The sequence below is a fragment of the Heterodontus francisci genome, chromosome 37 (assembly GCF_036365525.1).
Source record: "Heterodontus francisci isolate sHetFra1 chromosome 37, sHetFra1.hap1, whole genome shotgun sequence".
NCBI lineage: Eukaryota > Metazoa > Chordata > Chondrichthyes > Heterodontiformes > Heterodontidae > Heterodontus > Heterodontus francisci.
The window spans coordinates 14,438,872-14,460,113 of NC_090407.1; the positions used below are offsets into that span (position 1 = coordinate 14,438,872).

General features: G+C 45.0%; 1 protein-coding gene across 2 annotated transcripts in view; it reads right to left on the reverse strand.

Moving 5' to 3' along the window:
• Positions 1 to 21,242, reverse strand: part of LOC137352076 (multiple epidermal growth factor-like domains protein 6) — a 392,916-nt gene that overhangs the window by 215,804 nt on the left and 155,870 nt on the right. For both annotated transcript variants that reach the window (XM_068017149.1, XM_068017148.1), the window contains exon 5: positions 2,561 to 2,683. In XM_068017149.1, the coding sequence (XP_067873250.1) occupies positions 2,561 to 2,683 (123 nt within the window). The remainder of the gene's footprint in view (positions 1 to 2,560; positions 2,684 to 21,242) is intronic.

Here is a 21,242-nt window from a genome sequence, read left to right on the forward strand (position 1 = left end):
CCAGCACCCATCTTCCACCCACTTTCTAATCTCCAGCACCCATCTTCCACCCACTTTCTAATTTCCAGCACCCATCTTTCACCCACTTTCTAATCTCCAGCACCCATCTTCCACTCACTTTCCAATCTCCAGCACCCAGCTTCTACCCACTTTCTAACCTCCAGCACCCATCTTCCACTCACTTTCCAATCTCCAGCACCCAGCTTCCACCCACTTTCTAATCTCCAGCACCCATGCCCCCCTCCACGTTCTAATCTCCAGCACCCACCCCCTCCACACATTCTAATCTCCAGCACCCATCTTCCACCCACTTTCTAAAATCCAGCACCCATCTTCCACCCACTTTCTAATCTCCAGCACCCATGCCCCCCTCCACGTTCTAATCTCCAGCACCCACCCCCTCCACACATTCTAATCTCCAGCACCCATCCCCCACATATTCTAATCTCCAGCACCCATCTTTCACTCACTTTCTAAAATCCAGCCCCCATCTTCCACCCACTTTCTAATCTCCAGCACCCAGCTTCCACCCACTTTCTAATCTCCAACACCCACCTTGCACCTACTTTCTAAAATCCAGCACCCATCTTCCACCCACTTTCTAATCTCCAGCACCCAGCTTCCACCCACTTTCTAATCTCCAGCACCCAGCTTGCACCTACTTTCTAAGCTCCAGTACCCATCTTCCACACACTTTCTAATCTCCAACACCCATCTTCCACCTACTTTCTAATAACCGTCACCCCTCTTCCACCCACTTTCTAATCTCCAGCACCCAGCTTCCACCCACTTTCTAATCTCCAGCACCCAGCTTCCACCCACTTTCTAATCTCCAACACCCATCTTGCACCTACTTTCTAAAATCCAGCACCCATCTTCCACCCACTTTCTAATCTCCAGCACCCAGCTTCCACCCACTTTCTAATCTCCAGCACCCAGCTTGCACCTACTTTCTAAAATCCAGCACCCATCTTCCACCCACTTTCTAATCTCCAGCTCCCAGCTTCCACCCACTTTCTAATCTCCAGCACCCAGCTTCCACCCACTTTCTAATCTCCAGCACCCATCTTCCACCTACTTTCTAAAATCCAGCACCCATCTTCCACCCACTTTCTAATCTCCAGCTCCCAGTTTCCACCCACTTTCTAATCTCCAGCACCCAGCTTCCACCCACTTTCTAATCTCCAGCTCCCATCTTCCACCCACTTTCTAATCTGCAGCACCCATCTTCCACCAACTTTCTAATCTCCAGCACCCATCTTCCACTCACTTTCTAACCTCAAACACCCATTTTCCACCCACTTTCTAATCTCCAGCACCCATCTTCCACCCACTTTCTAATCTCCAACACCCATCTTCCACCCACTTTCTAATCTCCAGCACCCATCTTCTACCCGCTTTCTAAACTCCAGCACCCTTCCCCCATATTCTAATCACCAGCATTCATCACTCATCACATTCTAATCTCCAGCACCCATCCCCCCCCCACATTGTCATCTCCAGCACCCTTCCCCCCCACACATTCTAATCTGCAGCACCCACCCCCTCCACACATTGTAATCTGCAGCACCCATCCCCCACCCACATTCTAATGTCCAGCACCATCCCCCCACAACTTCTAATCTGCAGCACCCACCCCCTCCACATATTCTAATCTCCAGCACCCATCCCCCCCCCAATCTAATCTGCAGCACCCACCCCCTCCACACATTCTAATCTCCAGCACCCATCCCGCCCCCAAACACATTCTAATCTCCAGCACCCATCCCCCCCACTCACTCCAATCTGCAGCACCCACCCCCTCCACACATTGTAATCTGCAGCACCCATCCCCCTCCCCCAAACACATTCTAATCTGCAGCACCCCCCCCTCAACATTTGAATCTCCAGCACCCATCCCCCCCACACATTCTAATCTGCAGCACCCACCCCCTCCACACATTCTAATCTGCAGCACCCACCCCCTCCACATATTCTAATCTCCAGCACCCATCCCCCCCACACCTTCTAATCTGCAGCACCCACCCCCTCCACACATTCTAATCTCTAGCACCCATCCCCCCCACACATTCTAATCTCCTGCACCCAGCTCCCCCGCCACATTCTATTCTGTAGCACCCATCCCCCCCACAACTTTGTAATCTCCAGTACCCATCCACCCGACACATTCTAATCTGTAGCACCCATCTCTTTCTCTCTCTCTTATGGAATGGTTGTGTGGTTTAAGTGGACTGACCTCCATGGCCATTTTCAATTGATATTCCCATCTACCCTGGGAGCAGGTGCTTGCAAATTCTGCCCCATAACACAAATCGGTGCACGGTGACATTTGCCATACAAACTGAGATCAACAGGAGCTCCAAATAGTCTCAGTGTAAACGGCTGAAAAACCAGTTGTGAAATTGGATTAGTCCATGGAAGGTTGTGATTCCAACTATTCAACAAAACTATTTCAAGCCTCTACAGTCCAATTCCAAATTTGGTTCCCATAACAACAAGTCTCGGAGAGTTCACATCACGTTGCTCAAAAGTTCCAATGCCCAATGAGCCATACCCCTACCTTCACAGGTTTTCCCATCGGCCTTCAGCTTCAAGCCCTCATGGCACTTGCAGTAGAAGTTGCCGATAGTGTTACAGCATTGACCTTCGCATCCTCCATTGTCCTCTTCACATTCATTCACATCTGTAAAACAAAGCATGCACACCGTGTAAGTATGTTGCCTATTGGATGTCTTCAGTGGGATTTAGAATGAGACCGTCAGTGTATTGTGTCCACGCCAGGCTCTTTGCTAGAGCTGAGTTCATCCCACTACCATAGAGTCCTGGAATCATTTACTTATGGTACAGAAGGAGGCCATTCGGCCCATCGAGTCCATGCTGGCTCTCCATGGAGCTGTTCTGTCAGTCTCACTCCCCCACTCAATCCCAGTAGCCCTGCAAGTCTATTTCCTTCAATTGGCCATCCAATTTCCTTTTGAAGTCATTGATTGTCTCCACTTCCACCACCCTTGTGACCAGCGAGTTCCAGGTCATTCCCACCCTCTGCGTAAAAAAATTCTTCCTCATATTCCCCCTGCATCTTTTGCCCAAAACTTCAATCTGTGTCCCCTAGTCCTTGTACCATTAGTTAATGGGAACAGTCTTTTTCTTCTCTAACTTATCTAAGCCTGTCATAATCTTGGACATTTCTAAAATTCTCCCCACAATCCCCTCTGTTCTAAAGAGAACAACCCCAGTTTTGCGAACCTAACCTTGCAACTAAAATCCCCTATCCCTGGAATCTTTCTGGTAAATCTCTTCTGCACCCTCTCAAGGACCCTCACATCTTTATATGCCCTTGCATCAAATATTCAATCCATTCTATTGGGCAAAGGGGCAAGGTGGTGGTGAGTAACAATAGGTCCCTGAAAGCCGACATGGACTCAATGGGCCGAATGTCCTCCTGCTCTGCCATAAACAATAGGTCCCTGAAAGCCTGACCCACATGGCTAAAGGCACAGAGGTGCAAGCCTTAATTCAGTGGGTAACCCTTTCATCTCTGAGTCAGAAGGTTGTGGGATTGCTCCACTGTCAGAGGTGCCATCTTTCGGATGAAACGTTAAATTAAGGCCCCATCGGTCCTGTAAGATACATAAAAGATCCCACAGCACTATTCAAAGAACAGCAGGAGAGTTCTCCCCACTGTTTAGGTCAGTATTTATTCCTTCACCAGTATCACTACAAAACAGATTATTTGGTCATTACCTCATTGCTGTTTGTGGAATCTTGCAGTGTGCAAACTGGTGATGGGTTTCCTACATTACCTCAAAAAATATTTCATTGGCTGTAAAGCACTGTGGGACTTCCTGAAAGGCGCTATAAAAAGGGAGTTCTTTCTTTCTTTCAGACCTAGAATGTCTCTCCCTTCTGGCTACATCGTATAAGCATGGCAATGCAGAGTCTCCCATGTAAGGAACATAGTGCTGACCCAGACCTGCTCCGAGATAGATTCAGAGTGAAGTGGCTGCACTTCCTCACCTTTTTTCATTTTTGGCCTCCTTGTCTCGAGAGACAATGGGTAAGTGCCTAGAGGTGGTCAGTGGTTTGTGGAGCAGCACCTGGAGTGGCTATAAAGGCCAATTCTAGAGTGACAGACTTCCACAGATGCTGCAGGTGAAGTTGGTTGTCGGGGCTGTTACACAGTTGGCTCTCTCCTTACACTTCTGTCTCTTTTCCTGCCAACTGCTGAATCTCTTTGACTTGCCTCGCTTCAGCCCTGCCTTTATGGCTGTCCGCATCTCTGGCGATCGCTGGCAACTGGCTCCCACAACATGTGGTCAATGTCGCAAGACTTCATGTCATGTTTGCAAGCGTCTTTAAAGCAGAGACATGGATGGCCGGTGGGTCTGATACCTGTGACGAGCTCGCTGTACAATACATCCTTGGGGATCCTGCCATCTTCCATGCAGCTCACACAACCAAACCATCTCAAGCGCCGCTGGCTCAGAGGGCGTACATGCTGGGGATGTTGGCTGCCTCGAGGACATCTGCGTTGGAGATACGGTGCTGCCACCTGATTTAGATTTAGATTTAGAGATACAGCACTGAAACAGGCCCTTCGGCCCACCGAGTCTGTGCCGACCATTAACCACCCATTTATACTAATCCTACTCTAATCCCATATTCCTACCACATCCTCACCTGTCCCTATATTCCCCTACCACCTACCTATACTAGGGACAATTTATAATGGCAAATTTACCTATCAACCTGCAAGTCTTTTGGCTGTGGGAGGAAACCGGAGCACCCAGAGGAAACCCACGCAGATACAGGGAGAACTTGCAAACTCCACACAGGCAGTACCCAGAATTGAACCCGGGTCGATGGAGCTGTGAGGCTGCAGTGCTAACCACTGCGCCACCCTAATGCCAAAGATTCTCCGGAGGCAGCAAAGATGGAATGCATTGAGACGTCGCTCTTGGCTGACATACATTGTCCAGGCCTCGCTGCCGTAGAGCAAGGAACTGAGGACACAGGCTTGAAACACTCGGACTTTTATGTTCCATGTCAATGCGCCATTTTCCCACACCCTCTTGGCCAGTCTGGACATAGCAGCGGACGCCTTTCCCATGCGCTTGTTGATTTCTGCATCGAGACAGGTTACTGGTGATAGTTGAGCCTAGGTAGGTGAACTCTTGAACCACTTCCAGAGCGTAGTCACTGATATTGATGGATGGAGCATTTCTGACGTCCTGCCCCATGATGTTCGTTTTTTTTTAAACTGACGGTTAGGCCAAATTCGTTGCAGGCAGCCGCAAGCCTGCAGAAACTCTTCCGTGTGGGATGTTAATGCAGCATCGTCAGCAAAGAGGAGTTCCCCGATGACGACTTTCTGTACTTTGACCTTCGCTCTAAGACGGGCAAGGTTGAACAATCTGCCATCTGATCTTGTGTGGAGGAAAATTCCTTCTTCTGAAGACTTAAAACGCGTGAGAGAGCAGCAGTGAGAAGAAAATCCCAAACTGTAGGTGCGAGAACACAGCCCGGTTTCACACCACTCAGGATGGGAAAGGGGTCTGATGGGGCACAGTTATGCTGAATTGTGCCTTTCATATTGTCATGGAATGAGGTGATGATACTTAGTAGCTTTGGTGGACATCCGATCTTTTCTAGTAGTCTGAAGAGACCACGTCTGCTGACGAGGTCAAAGGCTTTGGTGAGATCTATGAAGGCAACATAGAGGGGCATCTGTTGTTTGCGGCATTTCTCCTGTAGCTGGCAAAGGGAGAACAGCATGTCAATGGTGGATCTCTCTGCTCGAAAGTCGCACTGTGCCTCAGGTTAGACACGCTCAGCCAGCTTCTGGAGTCTGTTTAAAACGACTCGAGCGAAGGCTTTCCCCACTATGATGAGCAGGGAGATTCCACGGTAGTTGTTGCAGTCACCGCAGCCGCCCTTGTTTTTATGGAGGGTGATTATACTGGTATCACGTATGTCCTGTGGTACTGCTCCCTTATCCCAGCACAGGCAAAGTAGTTCATGGAGTGCTGAGAGTATAGCAGGCTTGGCACACTTGATTATTTCAGGGGTAATGACGTCCTTTCCAGGGGCTTTTCCGCTGGCTAGAGAATCAATGGCATTACTGAGCTCCGATTTTGTTGGCTGTTCGTCCAGCTCATCCATGACTGGCAGAGTCTGGGCTGCATTGAGGGCAGTATCAGTGACATCATTTTCCCTGGAGTACAGTTCTAGGTAGTGCTCCACCCTGCGGTCCATTTGCTTGCGTTGGTCAGTGATCATCTCCCCTGATTTAGACTTGAGGGGGGCAATCCTCTTGACGGTTGGCCCAAAAGCTCTCTTAATGTCATCATACATTCCTCTGATATTTCCGGTGTTGGAGGCCAGCTGAATACGACTGCATAGGTGTTGCCAGTAGTCATTTGCACAGCGTCTGGCTGTTCTTTGCGCGGTGCTTTAAGTGGCAGCTTTAAGTGCTAAGGATGTTAACTCGCTGGGGGCTTTCTTGTAGTTCAGCAGTGCAATGTGCTTGGCAGCTATGACTGGTTCCATCCCTTCAAAGTGAGATTGAAACCAGTCTGCATTCTGCTTCTCACGTTTGCCAAAGGTGGTCATTGCTGAGTCATAGATGGTGTCTCTGATGTGAGCCCACTTGGTCTCTGCATCCCCTGCAGGAGTGTTTTGAAGGGCTTTTTCAAGTGAATTGAGAAACTTTTGTGACAGCTGTGGGTAAGAAATTCTGGAAGTGTTAATGCACGGGCAGCGATTCTGCTTGGAGTGATGTAACTTCTTTGGTTTGAGTCTAACTTTGCTGCACACCAGGGAGTGGTCGGTGTCGCAGTCCGCACTGTGGAAGCTGCGTGTGATTTGAACACTGTTTTTGGAGGCTCGCCTTGTGAAGATGAGGTTCAGCTTGTGCCAACGACGTGATCTTGGGTTTCTCCATGAAACCTGGTGACAGGGTTTAATTTGAAAGAACGAGTTGGTGATGCAGAGGTTGTGGTAGGTACACAGCTCCAGCAGTCTCTGTCCATTCTCATTCATCCTTCCAATGCCATAGCGCCTGAGGCAGGAGAGCCATGTGTCATGGTAAGCCCCAACCTTGGCGTTAAAGTCCCCCAGCAGGAACAAATGTTCAGTATTAGGAATGCTATTAATGATATTATGGAGTTCCTCATAGAACTGGCCTTTAACTTCAGGTGGGGAGCAGAGTGTTGGAGCATAGGTGCTGAGTCGCTTTACTGGACCAAAGGCGGTGAGCAGTCGGATGGACAGTATGCGTTCCGAGCCATTTGTAGGTGCCTCTATCATGCTGAGAAAAGAGTTTCTGATGGCGAAACACTCCATGCTGTCTTGGTTCTTTTGGATCCCTACCCTGCCAGTAGAAGGTGTAGTCTTGCTCTCTTAATGATCTGCTCACACACCCAAATAAAGGTACTTGCCACCCAGACTGTCCCGCACCCTTTCAAGAGTTTGAATAGTCAGCTAGGAAAAAAACAATCAAACCTAGCTTTCACCTGTAGCTCTGTGTTTCAATTCTTGGATCAATAGTATTCACAAATCATAAAAAAATAACAACATCTTGCATCTATAAAGCGTCTTTAACATCGTAAAATAATTCTAGCTGCTTCACTGAGCCATATAAGGAGATATTCATACTAACATACGAATTAGGAGCAGGAGTAGGCCACTTGGCCCATCAAACCTGCTCCGCCATTCAATAAGTTCATGGCTGAACTGATTACTCCACATTTCCACCTAACCCCAAGAACCTTCCACCCCCTTGCTTATCAAGAATCTATCCACCTCTGCCTTAAAATATTCAAAGACTCTGCTTCCACTGCCTTTTGAGACTCACGACCCTCAGACAAAAAATTTCTCCTCATCTCCGTCTTAAATGGGCAACCCCTTATTTTTAAACAGTGACCCCTAGTTCTAGATTCTCCCACAAGGAGAAACATGCTTTCCACATCCACCCTGTCAAGACCCCTCAGGATCTTATACGTTTCAATCGTCTCTTACTCTTCTAAACTCCAGCGGATACAGGCCTAGCCTGTCCAATCTTTCCTCATAAGACAGCCAGTCCATTCCAGGTATTAGTCTAGTTAACCTTCTCTGCACTGCCTCCAACGCATTCACATCCTTCCTTAAATAAGGAGACCAGTACTGTACATAGTACTCCAGATGTGGTCTCACCAATGCCCTGTATAGCTGAACCATAACCACCCTACTTTTGTACTCAATTCCCCTCGCGATAAATGATAACATTCTATTAGCTTTCCTAATTACAGGCTGTACCTGCATACTAACCTTTTGTGATTTGTGTGCTAGGACACCCAGATCCCTCTGCATCTCAGAGCTCTTCAATCTCTCACCATTTAGATAATATACTTCTTTTTTATTCTTCCTGCCAAAGTGGGCAATTTCACACTTTCCCACATTACACTCCATTTGCTAGTTCTTTGCCCACTTCACTTAACCTATCTACATCCCTTTGTAGCCCCCTTATGTCCACTTCACAAGTTACTTTCCTACCTATCCTTGTGTCATCAGCAAATTTAGCAACCATACCTTCGGTCCCTTCATCTAAGTCATTTATATAAATTGTAAAAAATTGAGGCCCCAGCACAGATCCCTGGGGCACACCACTTGTTACATCTTGCCAACCAGAAAATGACCCATTTATGCCTGCTCTCTGTTTTCTGTTAGCTAGCCAATCTTCTATCCATACCAATATGTTACCCCCTACACCATGATCTTTTATTTTCTGCAATAACCTTTGATGTGGCACCTTATCAAATGACTTCTGGAAATCTAAGTACAATACATCCACTGGTTCCCCTTTATCCACAACACATGTAACTCCCTCAAAGAACTCCAATAAATTGGTTAAACATGATTTCCCTTTCACAAAACCATGTTGACACTGCCTGATTACCTTGAATTTTTCTAAATGCCCTGCTATAATGTCTTTAATAATAGCTTCGAACATTTTCCCTAAGACAGATGTTAAGCTAACTGGCCTGTAGTTTCCTGCTTTCTGTCTCCCTCCCTTTTTGAATAAAGGAGTTACATTCACGATTTTCCAATCTAATGGAACCTTTCCCAAATCTAGGGAATTTTGGAAAATTAAAACTAACGCATCAACTATCTCACTAGCCACTTTTAACACCCTAGGATGAAGTCCATCAGGACCCGGGGACTTGTCAGCCCGCAGCTCCAACAATTTGTTCAGTACCACTTTCTTGGTGATTATAATTTTCTTGAGTTCCTCCCTCCCTTCCATTTCCTGACTTACAGCTAATACTGGGATGTTACTTGTGTCCTCAATAGTGAAGATCGATGCAAAATATCTGTTCAATTCATCTGCCAACTCCTTATTATCCATTATTACTTGCCCAGACTCACTTCCTATAGGACCAAAGCTCACTTTGTTAACTCTTTTCTTTTAAAAATATCTATAGAAACTCTTACTATTTGTCTTTATATTTCTAGCTAGCTTTCTCTCGTACTCTAATTTTACCTTCCTTTTCAATCTTTTTGATACTATCTTTAACTGTTTTTTATATTCTGTCCAATCTTCTGACCTGCCTCGCATCTTTGCGCAATTATAGGCTTTTTCTTTAAGTTTGATACTATCTTTAACTGCTTTAGTTAACCACGGATGACGGGTCCCACCCTTGGAATTTTTCTTTTTCGGACAGGTCACTAAAAACCTGGTCAAAGAAGTAGGTTTTAAGGAGCATCTTAAAGGAAGAGAGAAAGGTAAAGTCACAGAGAGATTGAGGGAGACCAATCCTGTCAAATTGTTTATAGTGTTAGAGGGTGAAAGCAATTAGGAAGGCTAATGGTCTCTTAGTCTTTATTGCAAGAGGATCTGAGTACAGGAGTAGTGAAGTCTTGCTTCAATTGTATAGAACCTTGGTTAGACCACACTCGGAGTACTGTGTGCAGTTTTGGTCCCCTTACCTTAGGAAGGATATTACTGCCATAGAGGGAGTGCAACGAAGGTTCACCAGTCTTATTCCCGGGATGGTGGGACTGTCCTATGAAGAAAGATTGGGGAAACTGGGCCTGTATTCTCTAGAGTTTCGAAGAATGAGAAGTGATCTCACTGAAACCGTCAAAATACTTTAAAGGGATAGACAGGGTAGATGCAGCTAAGATGTTTCCCCTATTTGGGGAGTCTAGAACCAGGGGATACAATTTCAAAATAAGGAGGAAGCCACTTGGGACAGAGATGAGGAGAAATCTCTTTACTCAGAGGGTTGAGACTCTTTGAAATTCTCTACCCCAGAGGGCTGTGGAAGCTCATTCATTGAGTATGTTTAAAGCAGAGATTGACATATTTCTAAATACAAATGGCATAAGGGGATATGGGGATAGTGTGGGAAAAAGGCATTGAAGTTGATGATCAGCCATGATCATATTGAATGGCGGGGCAGGCTCGATGGGCTGAATGGCCTACTCCTGCTCCTATGTTCCTAAATACAAGGAGAAACAACCGAGGCCTTTAGCTATGTTTGAGAAATTGGAATTTAGCATGCTTATTTATAATTCTGTCCACTGTTTAAGCAAAGACATTAACTGATTCAAAGTAAGTAGGTCAAACATTCTACTATAACAGCAGAGAGAAGAGTATCAGATAAACGCACTGGACCAAAGTAACTTCAAGGCTGACTGAGTTAGGAAGAGCATAAGAACTAGGAGCAGGAGTAGGGCAATTCAATCCCTCGAGCCTGCCCCGCCATTCAATATGATCACGGCTGATCTCATCTTGGCCTCAACTCCACTTTCCTACCCGTTCTCCATAACTCTTCAACGCATTACTAATTAAAAATCTATCTCCTCCTTAAATTTACTCAATGTCCTGGCATCCACTGCACTCTGGGGTAGTGAATTCCACAGACTCACGACCCTTTGAGAGAAGTAATTTCTCCTCATCTCTGTTTTAAATCTGCTACCCCTTATCCTAAAACTCTGATCTCTCGTTCTAGATTGCCCCACAAGAGGAAACATCCTCTCTACGTCTACTTTGTCAATCCCCCTAATCATCTTCTATAGCTCAATTAGATCTCCTCTCATTCTTCTAAACTCTAGAGAGTAAAGGCCTAAACTGCTCAATCTCTCTTCATAAGACAAACCCCCCATCCCTGGAATCAATCTAGTGAACCTCCTCTGAACTGCCTCCAATGCAACTACATCCCTCCAAGCCTTCGGCTTGGAGGGCCGAAGGGTCTGTTCCTGTGCTGTAATTTTCTTTGTTCTTTTTTACATGTTTAGATAGAGGATTTGGATCGGCGCAGGCTTGGAGGGCCGAAGGGCCTGTTCCTGTGCTGTAATTTTCTTTGTTCTTTGTTAGTAAGGGGACCAAAATTGTACACAATACTCCAGGTGCGGTCTCATTAATGCCTTGTACAGTTGCAGCAACACTTCCTTACTTTTATATTGTATTCCTTTAGCCATAAATGCCAAAATTCCATTTGCCTTCCTTATTACCTGCTGCACCTGCATACTAGCTTTCTGCGATTCATGCACGAGGACACCCAGATCCCTCTGCACCAAAGCACTCAGAAGTTTCTCTCCATTTAGATAATAATTTGCCTTTCTATTCTTTCGACCAAAATGGATAACCTCACACTTATCCACGTTAAACCCCATCTGCCAAATTTTGGCCAATTCACCTCACCTATCTATATCCATTTGTAAATTTCTTATTTCTTTTTTGCAACTTACTATCCCACCTATTTTAGTGTCATCTGCAAATTTGGCTATGGTACCTTCTATCCCTGCATCCAAGTCATTAATATAGAACATAAATAGTTGGGGCCCGAGGACCGAACCCTGTCGCACCCCACTAGTTACATCTTGCCAACCAGAAAAAGACCCATTTATCCCAACTCTCTGTTTTCTGTTAGTTAGCCAATCCTCTATCCAAGCTAATAAATTGCCTCTAACCTCATGTGATCTTAACTTGTGTATTAAGCTTTTGTGCAGCACCTTATCAAATGCCTTCTGGAAGTCCAGATATATTACATCTACAGCATCCCCATTATCCACTTTGCTTGTCACAGCTTCGAAGAACTCCAGTAAATTAGTCAAACACGATTTACCCTTCATAAAACCATGCTGACTCTGATGGATTGCGTTTTGACTTTCTAAATGTCCTGTTATTACTTCCTTAATAATGGATTCTAACAATTTCCCAATGACAGATGTTAAACTAACTGGTCTATAGTTTCCTACTTTCTGCCTCCCTCCTTTTTGAATAAGGGTGTTATATTAGCTTTTTTCCAATCCACTGGAACCTTTCCCGCATCCAGGGAATTTTGGAATATTATAACCAATGGATCCACTATCTCCGCTGCCACTTCCTTTCAGACCCTAGGATGTAGGCAATCAGGCCCTGGGGAATTGTCTGCCTTCAATCCCAATAGTTTGCTCAGCACTTTTTCCCTAGTGATGATGATTTTTCTAAGTTCCTCTCTTTCTATAACCTCTGCATTACCTGTTACTATTGGGATGGTACTAGTGTCCTCCACCGTGAAAACTGAGACAAAATACTGATTTAGTGCCTCCGCCATTTCTGTGTTCCCCTCTATGAACTCCCCAGTCTCATCCTCCAATGGACCAACATTTACTTTAGCTACTCTCTTACCCTTTATATACTTATAGAAACTTTTGCTATCCATTTTTATATTTTGCGCTAGTTTTCTTTCATAATTTACCTTTGCTCTTTTTATTACTTTTTTAGTAACCCTTTGTTGATCTTTAAAAGTTTCCCAATCTTTCAGCCTGCCACTGGCCTTTGCAATATGGTATGCCTTAGGTTTTGTCTTTATGTTATCCTTAACTTTCTTGCTTAGCCATGGATGTTTCTCCCCCTCTTAGAATCTTTCTTCCTCTCTAGAATATATTTTAGTTGGGAGGAATTGAATATCTCCTTAAACATCTGCCACTGCTCATCAACTGTCCTACCTTTTAGTCTTCCTGCCCAGTCCACTAGGGTCAAATCTGTCCTCATGCCTATGTAATTACCTTTGTTTAACTCCAGAACGCTAGTGTGGCACTCCAGTTTCTCATCCTCAAACTGAATTTGAAATTCTAGCATGCTATGATCACTCATCCCTACAGGATCCTTAACTATGAGATCATTAATCAATGAAGAAGGGAATGTTTTCATTTCAAAGAGTGATCGAGCTGTGGAATCAGTTACTGGGGAAGGACACTGAGGTGACATTATAATTGAGTTCTGGAGGCGACTGGATCCTTTTTAGAGAGGGAAAGGATTGAAGGTTATGGTGGGCAAGTGGATAGGGAGGTATAATCCATGTAAAAAAAACAAGCTTTTCATCAGAACTGACTGAAGCATTAACTCTGTTTCTCTCGCCACAAATGATGCCAAACCTGCTGAGTATTCCCAGCATTTTCTGTTTTGATTTCAGATTTCCATCATCTGCAGTATTTTGCTTTTGTAAAAAGCAAGATTGTGGGTCTAATGACCTAATGTTACTCTAGGACTTAATCTCAAATTCTAGGCTGACACGTCAGTGCATATCTGAGAAAGTAAACAACTTAAACAAGTACAAAGTATTCTCTATAATGTACTGGACACGAGACAGAAGTTAGTGCTGGAAAATCTCACTGGCTTCATTCCTCAAGTAGTTTGTTGTGGAATTTTTCAATATTATAGATGTTTTTAATGCTTGATACATGTTGCTACAGAGAATTAAATATCAACCATGGCTTCAACAAACTTTCCAGGGAGATGGCAGAAGCAGTTAGTATTGATTCATTCAAATAAAATTAGATAGATTTATTTGAGAAAATAACATTTTAGGATACAGTATGTGAGTAATTTTAAACATGCCAGTGATAAGTGTAACATGCTTGGGAGGTACAGGCGACTTTGGACTTATGGCTCCCAAAGCTCTCCATCACTGGGGTTTTTCCTCACCTCATGCTTGGGTCTGTTTTACACTAAGTGATAGAGATTGATTGCTATGATTAATCAGCAACTCCATTATTGTTGTATCATGCAACTACCAGGATGGTAGAAGGCGAATTAGATGGACTTTGGACATTTTTCATCCAGCAGTTCCTTTATTTTTTTCGATATATATATATATAAATGATAACATTTCAAAATTTGCCATTGGTACCAAACCTGGAGGTGTGGCCATGAGGATGATGCCAATCAACTGCAACAGGACACACATAGGCTAGCAGAATGGGTAGGCAAGTGGCAGATGCAATTTAGTACAGAGAGGTGTGAGCTGATGCATTTGGACAGAGGAGATAGGGGGAGGCAATATTGACTAAATGGCACAGTTCTAAAGAGTGGGAGGACAGAGGGACCTGGGGGTTAGTGTGCATAGATATTTGAAGGTGGCAGGACATATTGAGAGAAAAGTTAGCAAAGTACCAGAGCTTCACAACAGGGAAGTTATGCTGAACCTGTATAAAGCTCTGGTTAGGCCACAACTAGAGTGCTGCATCCCAGTTCTAGTCACCACACTTTAGGAATGGTCCTTGAGAAGGTGTAAAGGAGATTTACTTGAATGGTTCCAGCAATGAGGGATTTTAGTTACAATATTAGGTTGGAGAAACTCCTTGGAACAAAGGAAATTGAGGGGAGATTTAATAGAGGTGTACAAGATTATGACAGGTTTAGATAAATTAGACAAGGAAAAACTGTTCCCAGTAACTGATGGTGCAAGGACTAGGGGACACAGATTTAAGTTTTTGGGCAAGAGATACAGGGGGATTTGAGGAAGAACCTTTTTACACAGCGAGTGGTAATGAACTTGAACTCTTTACCTACAAGGGCAGTGGAAGCAGAAACCATGAATGATTTCAAAAGGAAACTGGATGGGCATTTGTAGGAAATAAACTTGCAGGGCTATGACTAGAGCAGTGAATGGGCAAGCTTTTCATTAGAACTGACCGAAAGATTACCAACCTAGGCCCTGTACTTCCTCTGTGCTAAGATAGCAGATGCCAGCTGGAGTAGCAATAGAGGTGCTACAGCTGTCTATGGAAATTATTTACATGGACTTCTGGTAGGCATCTGATAAGGTTCCACACAGGTTAGCAAAAATGAAAGCACATGGATTGGAGGCAACGTTATGTAAACCCCACATGCCAAATGGGAAATATTAATTTCATCGACTGCAACTTTGCCTGAGACTTTTACTGGAAATTGCTACAAATAACTTTTTTAAAAAGAACAGCTAGCAGCCAAGATGGCCACGAACATTTGCAGTTGAAACATCAAAGGATTAGATTGGAGACAAACATGATTGACTCAGCCTAGCCAGAACAATGGGGTGCTCTCTGATTCAATTACCTGAGATAACCTTGTCAATGTGGTCATCAAGAGCCATCAACACACATTGACTTTGAAAGAGCCAAACGCCACCAACTATATCTGGAGAGCCTAAGGGGAGAGCCTTGAAATCCAGAGAAAATTCCAGAAGAACCTCATTAAAACGCAAAGAGGTGGTCATGTCATGTGACCACCTGTGCAACTCTGGGAGATTGTGAGTTATGACTCAGAAGGCAGACAGTAACTGAAAGCCAGCGAAGGAACAGTTCTCTCTCTCTCCCTCTCTCTCCCTCTCTCCAGTAGAGATCCAGAGAAGGCTCAAGCTGTAGCTGGTGAAGCCAAGTCTATAGACCCCTACAACCAACAACTCGGATACAAGCAACTCTGCAACCATGCAAGTGGCCCAGCGAGGATTTCAGGACTACAATTTCAACTAAGAACTCTGGGACTACCGAACTGTATTTAAATTTCATTTATTACAGACTCTACTCCAACCTCCCAACTCTGTTTTTCTTTCTGTAATCTACTTATGCATGTGTGTGGCTCTTGTGTGAATGTGGGCATGGATGTGTAGCATATTTTTAGTAAATTTTAACCGGTTTAGAGTGATAAGGAAAATAAACTCACATCTTTCTTGTTTAAAGTCAAGAAAACCAGTCTGATTGGTTCATTTGCAATTATATTAGAGGAACAGGACCAAGTGCACACTGAGGTGGTAAGTTCTATCACTGTGTTAAAAAAAAGGATAAACCCTGTTGCAGTCAAACCAGAGAAGGGGCGAAAGGGGAGCCTGAGACCCCCTCCTCACCTGGTTGTAACACAACCTATTGACATCGACCAGGAATTGGTTAAGCGGTAGAAGACAGACAGTAGGGACAATGGATGTGTACTCCAATTGGCAGGACGCAGCTAGTGGTGTTCTCCAGGGATCTGTACTGGAGCCTCAGCTTTGCACTATATTTTTCAATGACTTGAATGAAGGAATAGAGAGCCATATGTCCAAGTTTTTTGATGACTCTAAGTTAGGTGACACAGTAAGTCGTGTAGTTGGGAGCAGAAAGTTGCAAAGTGTCATTGTTTGACTAAGTGAATAGGAAAAAGTGTGGCAGACAGGAGTTCACTGTTCCTATGTACTGCATCCCCGAGCTAGGGAGGAGATAAAAATGCAGCCAGGTTATTGAGGATGCTATACAGTGTCTGATTCAGACCGGAAGCACAAAGCTGTGTCAATCTCCATTGAGATGGATAAATGCTACAGAGGTCTGTTCAGAAAGGGATGATTATCTACAGTCCTCTGCTGAATTGTGGGCTTTGGGTGAGGACAGCATTAAGTGGGGTGGGGGCGATGTGATGCCCCCCATGGCTCAAAAGCCTGGCAACACTGACTACCTAGGCTCACGTCCAAAAATTGGGCACTTGGGCAAGATACTGGGGGAGGGTGGGGTGAGGTTGCAGGGAACTGTACCCAGCAACTTCTGGAAATCGGGAGCTAAATCTGGGAAGGGAAAGAGGAGGAATTTCAAGCATCTGTGAGTGCACATGGCAGCAAAACTATGTCCAAGTGGGGAAATGTTTTCCATATGGCAAGGACCTCGACGGTGCCATAAATGATCAAACCAAACAGAATAGTCTGGAGTCCGACTCCAGTGGCTCACACAAAAGTCATTCATATTCCATTTCTCTAGCAGAAACAAAAGGTATAGTGTCTCCTGAGCCCAATAATCACACAAGGAGACAATAACCCAGAGAATAGAGACTCCATGGTCAATGGGAAAGGGTCAGAGGCTGGAGGGGGGTGCTTCCCCACACAGAGCTCGGCATAAGATGGATGATCGCCACAGTGGGCCTAGTTACAGTGGGGCAACTAAGAGCATCAAAGTGCTGTCTGGAGAGGATGAATGAATCCAGGGACTGGACGGGGGCAGGAGGAGGAACCTTGCTGGAATAGATGTAAAGCAAGGCAGCACATCTGTCAGTTATTAAGCGAGCCTGCCTGCTTCCTGCTTGTCACTGAAACAGCTCTGTTATAGATCACTGTGTGAGGGGTTGGAATGTGCAACATGGCCCGTAATTACTATGTGAAAAAACGATATTAATAAGTCAATAGCTGGCAGGCTGCATCAAAGATTATTTGCAGAGTATCGGGAGTAGTGGATAATTCGAAGCTGCTGCTTGCCACGTTACCTTAGGCACAAAACCTGACAGCCGTGTCTCAGTGGGTAGCACTCAAGCTTTCGAGTCAGAAGGTTGTGTCCCATTCCAGCTGACAGCCCCAGTGCAGTAGTGAGGGAGTGCTGAACTGTCAGAGGTGACTTCTTTTAGATGCGATGTTAAACAGAGGTCTGCCCTCTCAGATGGACGCAAGAGGTCCCAGAACACTTTGTCGAAGGACAGCAGGGGAGTTCTCCCCAGTGTTCTGCCCAATACTTATCCCTCAACCAACAACACTAAAAAAAAGCTTATCTGGTGAGTTATCTCACTGTTTGTTGTGGGCACATTGGTCGCCACGCTTCCTACATTACCATAGTGACTACATTTCAAGAGTACCTTATTGGCTGTGAAGTGTTTTAGGTCATCCAGAGGTGGTGAAAGGTGATGTATAAATGCAAGTCTTCTTTCTTTCAGTCAATCTCAGATGCTTAAAGATGTTACTTTTGTCTCAACCCTGAAGTTCACTGAGGGGTGAGGATGTTGCCCAGCTTCGAATCACATCAGCTCTGAGGCAGACAGCAGACTATCCAAGCATGGAAGGCATCCCAGCTGAGCCTGACACTGCCCTCAGCCAGCTTGTGGGTACTGTAGTGCACAAGTTATGTTATTGAACTAATTAATCGAGGGAGCATGAGTTCAAATCCTGCCATGACACTTTAAGAATTTGAATTCTGTTCCTTTTTTAAAAGTTATCTTGAAAATAAAAAGATGCTATCAGTCACCATGAAGCTGTTGGGTTGTTGCTAAAACCCACTGGTTCATTAAGGTCCCTTTAGAGAAGGAAGCCTGCTGTCCTCACCCAGTCTGGCCTCCATGTGATTCCAGCCCCCACACCAACGTGGTTGACTATGAACTGCCGTCTGAAATGGTTGAGCAAGCCACTCAGTTGTTAGGCCAATGAGGGATGGGCAATAAATGCTAGCCTTGCCAGTGATGTCCACATCCCGAGAAGAATAGTGGCGTCACTGGATAAGGATCATGGAGCGGGAACCCTGCTGATATCCTTATCCCCAACCCCCCCCACCCCCCCACTTCCTCCATCAGCCCAGGGGGAGCTGAGGCTAACTGTAACACCAGGTCAGTGAAGACCAATGAGTTCATCATAGATCAGGAATTGAGTCTGGGCCTTACCTAGGCTCTGCGTGCTGGTACGATATCGGATGGTGCAGCTGTTATCAGAAGAAATGGCTCAGACTTTTTTTAATGATCCTACTAAGAAAATGGTGTTTCAGTCTTGCAAATGTCCATGTAAGGTTTGCTAATGAAAGTATTGATATCCAAATGTCATTTTAAACCCAGGCCTCTCAGCCTGCCATATGTTGAAAGGCTGGAATTCAGGCCTGCGCCCAGGTCAGGAGCTCAAAGTTTCTGAACGCTGGCTAAGCATAGCTGCTTTCCTCAGCTCTTCTGTTTCACTTTGGGATGTCCTGATTACAATGGGATAAATGAGGGGTCCAGACCAGAGCAGGCCTGATTCCACTGGTCTGCAATGGGCTAAAGTTTCAGTTTCTGTGACTCTGTGATGTGCTAGATGGGGAAGACAGAGGGAGAGCTTGAGAGATGGGGAAAGGACAGAAGGGAGGAAAGAGAAAAAGGGGGAAGGAGACGAGGAACGAGAAAGAGGAGGAAGGCGAGAGGGCTAGAAAGAGGGGAAGGAGGGAGCAAGGACAGAGGAAGGAGAGCAAGGAGAAGAAGAAAGAGGGAAAAGAAAAAAGGGGGAGAAAAAGGGAAGGAGAAAGAGGGTGAAGGAGAGAGAGGGAAAGGAGACAGAAAGGAGAGATGATCGGGAAAGAAGAGGAGGAGAAAGAGAGAGGGGAGAGAGGGGGAAAAAGGTGAAAGAGAAGGAGGGAAAAGAGAGTGGGTGGAGGGGAAGGATGGGAGAATGTAATAGAATGTTCATAACACAAGGTTGATAGTGTTTCAAGGGGAAACCGTCCAACAAAGTATTTTTGTGCAGATGGAGGAGCCAGAGAGTGCATGTGGTGGAACAGTGCGGCCCTGGGAGTTACACCACTGTGGTGGAACAGTGCGGCCCTGGGAGTTACACCACTGCCACACATTTTCACATTTTCTTGAAAGTGATGCCCTGTTAAAATATCGGAGGGTGCATGACCAGCGAGGGCAATTGAATACAAAAGTAGGGAGGTTATGCTTCAGATGTACAGGGCATTAGTGATACCACATCTGGAGTACTGTGTACAATATTGGTCTCCTTATCTAAGGAAGGATGTGAATGCATTGGAAACAGTTCAGAGAAGGTTTACTAGACTAATTCCTGGAATGAGAGGGTTGTCTTATGTGGAAAGGTTGGACAGGCTAGGCTTGTATTTGCTGCAGTTTAGAAGAGTAAGAGGTGACTTGATTGAAACATATAAGATTCTGAGGGGTCTTGACAGGGTGGATGTGGAAAGGATGTTTCCTCTTGTGGGAGAATCTAGAACTAGGGGTCATTGTTTAAGAATAAGAGATCGTCCATTTAAGAGAGAGATGAGGAGAAATTTTTTTTCTCAGAGGGTCATGAGTCTTTGGAACTCTGTTCCTCAAAAGGCAGTGAAAGCAGAGTCTTTAAATATTTTTAAGGCATAAGTAGATAGATTTTTGATAAGCAAGGGGGTGAAAGGTTATTGGAGGTAGGCGGGAATGTGGAGATGAGGTTACAATCAAATCAGCCATGATCTTATTGAATGGCGGAGCAGGCTCGAGGGGCCAAGTGGCCTACTCCTGCTCCTAATTTGTAAGTCTGCATGTATGTTCATAGCCTGGGTGCCTACTCCCTCTGACTGCAAGTGAACCATTGAGCAGCAAAAGGTGGCCCCAGATGGGCTCAATGATTTACTATAAATTATACAAGTCCGTTCCCCATCCCATTGACCAGCACTGAGGCAAGTCAGGGTCATTTCCAGTTCACCTCACTCCCAATCCTGGACCAGGACCAGGGATGAGGTGTAGGATTAGGCCTGGCTTTTTTTAGAGACAGAATGATAGAAACAGACACAAAGAGGGAGAGGGAAAAAGAGCAAGAATTATAAGGGACAGGGGGTTAATGTGAGTGACATTGAGAGAAAGAGACAGGAAAGAAATAAGATAAAAACAGAAATGAAAGTGAGAGTGAGTGAGAGTGAGTGACGCTGGGAGAGACAGAGAGAAATAAAAATGGCAGGGAGAAGGAGGTAAAGAGAGAGAGAAAAGAAAGTGTATGAAAATAAATGGATAAAAAGAGAGCAAGAAGGAGACAGGTGGAGAGATAGCACAATGTAAAATCACGAGGGAAAGAAGAATACAGAGATAAAGCTAGAAAGAGGGATATGGAGAGAGGCAGAAAAACAAAGACAGAAACAAACAGACAAAGCCTCACCCAATACAGCTGAGAACACCAAAAGCAGACAGGTTCAAGCAAAACTGGCAATGCAGTGTTGGCACATCACCCCTTCAGGGACATGGTGACCTGTGGCTATGCAGGCCGGCTTGTAGTTGCAAATATTCAAGTACTGAAGAACACAGCGCAAAGGAACAGCTGCTAAAGCCAACATTTCCTGCTGAGATTTAGTTCCCTTTATTTTCGGTGAAAATAAACATGCAATGAAATCCACATGGCTTGCTGCCCCCTGGTGGGAGATATCAGCCATTACTATTTAAACACACCAGAAACTTTCAACTAACGCAGTGGGACAGGAATGTACAAAGCTTAACACATTGATAAAAAAAA